This window comes from Echinops telfairi, unplaced genomic scaffold (assembly GCF_000313985.2).
Source record: "Echinops telfairi isolate 266 unplaced genomic scaffold, ASM31398v2 ScPeMD7_7468;HRSCAF=8506_0, whole genome shotgun sequence".
NCBI classification, from domain to species: domain Eukaryota; kingdom Metazoa; phylum Chordata; class Mammalia; order Afrosoricida; family Tenrecidae; genus Echinops; species Echinops telfairi.
The window spans coordinates 67,626,940-67,628,745 of NW_022111369.1; the positions used below are offsets into that span (position 1 = coordinate 67,626,940).

The 1,806-nt window shown below is 46.2% G+C and overlaps 1 protein-coding gene across 1 annotated transcript in view; it reads left to right on the plus strand.

The window, feature by feature from the left end:
• SRD5A3 (steroid 5 alpha-reductase 3) overlaps positions 1 to 684 on the plus strand; it is a gene marked incomplete at its 5' end in the record, with an annotated part of 13,585 nt that extends 12,901 nt beyond the window's left edge. The window contains one exon of the mRNA XM_004706330.3: positions 263 to 684. Within this exon, the coding sequence (XP_004706387.2) occupies positions 263 to 522 (260 nt within the window). The remainder of the gene's footprint in view (positions 1 to 262) is intronic.
• Between the last annotated feature and the right edge of the window lie 1,122 nt (positions 685 to 1,806).

Genomic DNA, 1,806 nt, shown 5'->3' on the forward strand with positions numbered 1-1,806 from the left:
CCGCCCTGTGGATTTCCAAGACGGTTACTCTTCACACTAGCAAGCGTCATCTCTCCCACAGAGCAGCTGGTGGTTTCGAACCGCTGACCTTGTAGTGAGCAGCCCAACATGTAAACCACTATGCCAACCAGGGCACCTTTTCAGTAGGAAGACCAGATGGTGGGTTTTCTAAATAAGGGTTTTTCACCAAATGACTGTGAAATGTGGTGGTAAAACTTATCTCTTCGAAGTCACACTCACAAAGTTGCTTTCTCCCTCTCAGGGGTGGTCATTCACAGTAACCACAGAATTCCTTCCGGAGACTGGTTCGAGTACGTTTCCTCCCCACACCATTTGGCGGAACTGATGATCTACCTTTCCTTGGCCGTCACCTTCGGCTTCCGCAACGTGACCTGGTGGCTGGTGGTAGCGTACGTCCTCTTCAGCCAAGCGCTCAATGCTCTCCTCAACCACAGATACTACAAGAGCACATTTGTCTCCTATCCAAAGCACAGGAAGGCATTCCTGCCGTTTTTATTCTAAGACAAGCTCAGCCGCGGGGAACAGGAACTGAGTGACAGATATCAGTCCTAAGGATCAGGACACCTAGGGACCGAAACACAGCGTCCTTGGAAACCCTCTGTCCTCTGTTCGTACCCCAAAGTCTTGCTGGGGCGAATAAAACCATAGCCCTCACGAAATGAAGCCTCGGGTGTCGGCAGAGAAGAAATGCTTCCCACACACCTGGGATCGCCTGCTCTCAGGGAGACTTTTGTAAAAGAGGCAACTGCATCAAAGTAGATGTGCCTCCTCCCAGCTACTTTTAAAAGCAAATTGACCTCCCTGAATAAAAGTATTTTAAAAAAACATATTGTACAGAATAACAATATGTACAACATAACACATCTAAAAAAAAAAGAAGAAGCAAATTGACCTAAGAGAAGCATCACCAAACACACAGGAGAAGAGAAAAAATTAATCTGAGGCTGGTTTGGTGGTGGAGTGGTTATGTGCTGGGCTGCTAATCTCGATGTCAGCAGTTCAAAACCACCAGTTGCTCCATGGGAGAAAGATGAGGCTGTCTACTCCTATAAAGATGTAAAGTCTCTCCAAATTCCACCTTACAAATCCGGCTAGACCAGAGGATGTACACTGGTACAGATAGGAACTGGAAACATGGGGAATCCAGGACAAATGAACCCTTTAGGACCAGTGGTGAGAGTGGCAATACCAGGAGGGTGGAGGGAGGATGGGATAGAAAGGGGGAACCGATTACAAGGATCTACATATAACCCCCTCTCTGGGGGACGGACAACAGCAAAGTGGGTGAAGGGAGACGTCGGACCGTGTAAGACATGACAAAAATAATAATTTTTAAATTATCAAGGGTTCATGAGGGAGGGGGAAAAATGAGAAGCTGATACCCAGGGCTCAAGTAGAAAGAAAATGTTTTGAGAATGAGGACAACAAATGTACAAATGTGCTTGATACAATGGATGTGTGTGTGGATTGTGATAAGAGCTGTATGAGACCCCTATAAAATGATTTAAAACAAAGATGTAAAGTCTCAGAAACCTGTTCTAGAAGGCTGCTATGATACTGCCATCGATGTGATGGCAGGGGCTTGGTCTGAGTCATCGCCGTAGGAATCTCAGCCTAACAGTCTCAGGGTCTCTTCAAGCTCCTTTGGCAGCCTTATCAAGGGGGAGCCAACGTTAGAAGTAAAAGCCTGGAAAAGGAAACTATTTTATACTGATGCATTAAAAAGACCTGGATGACTGCAGGAACTGACTCATACCCTGGGTTCAATAGTGTTGTAGGCTCCTT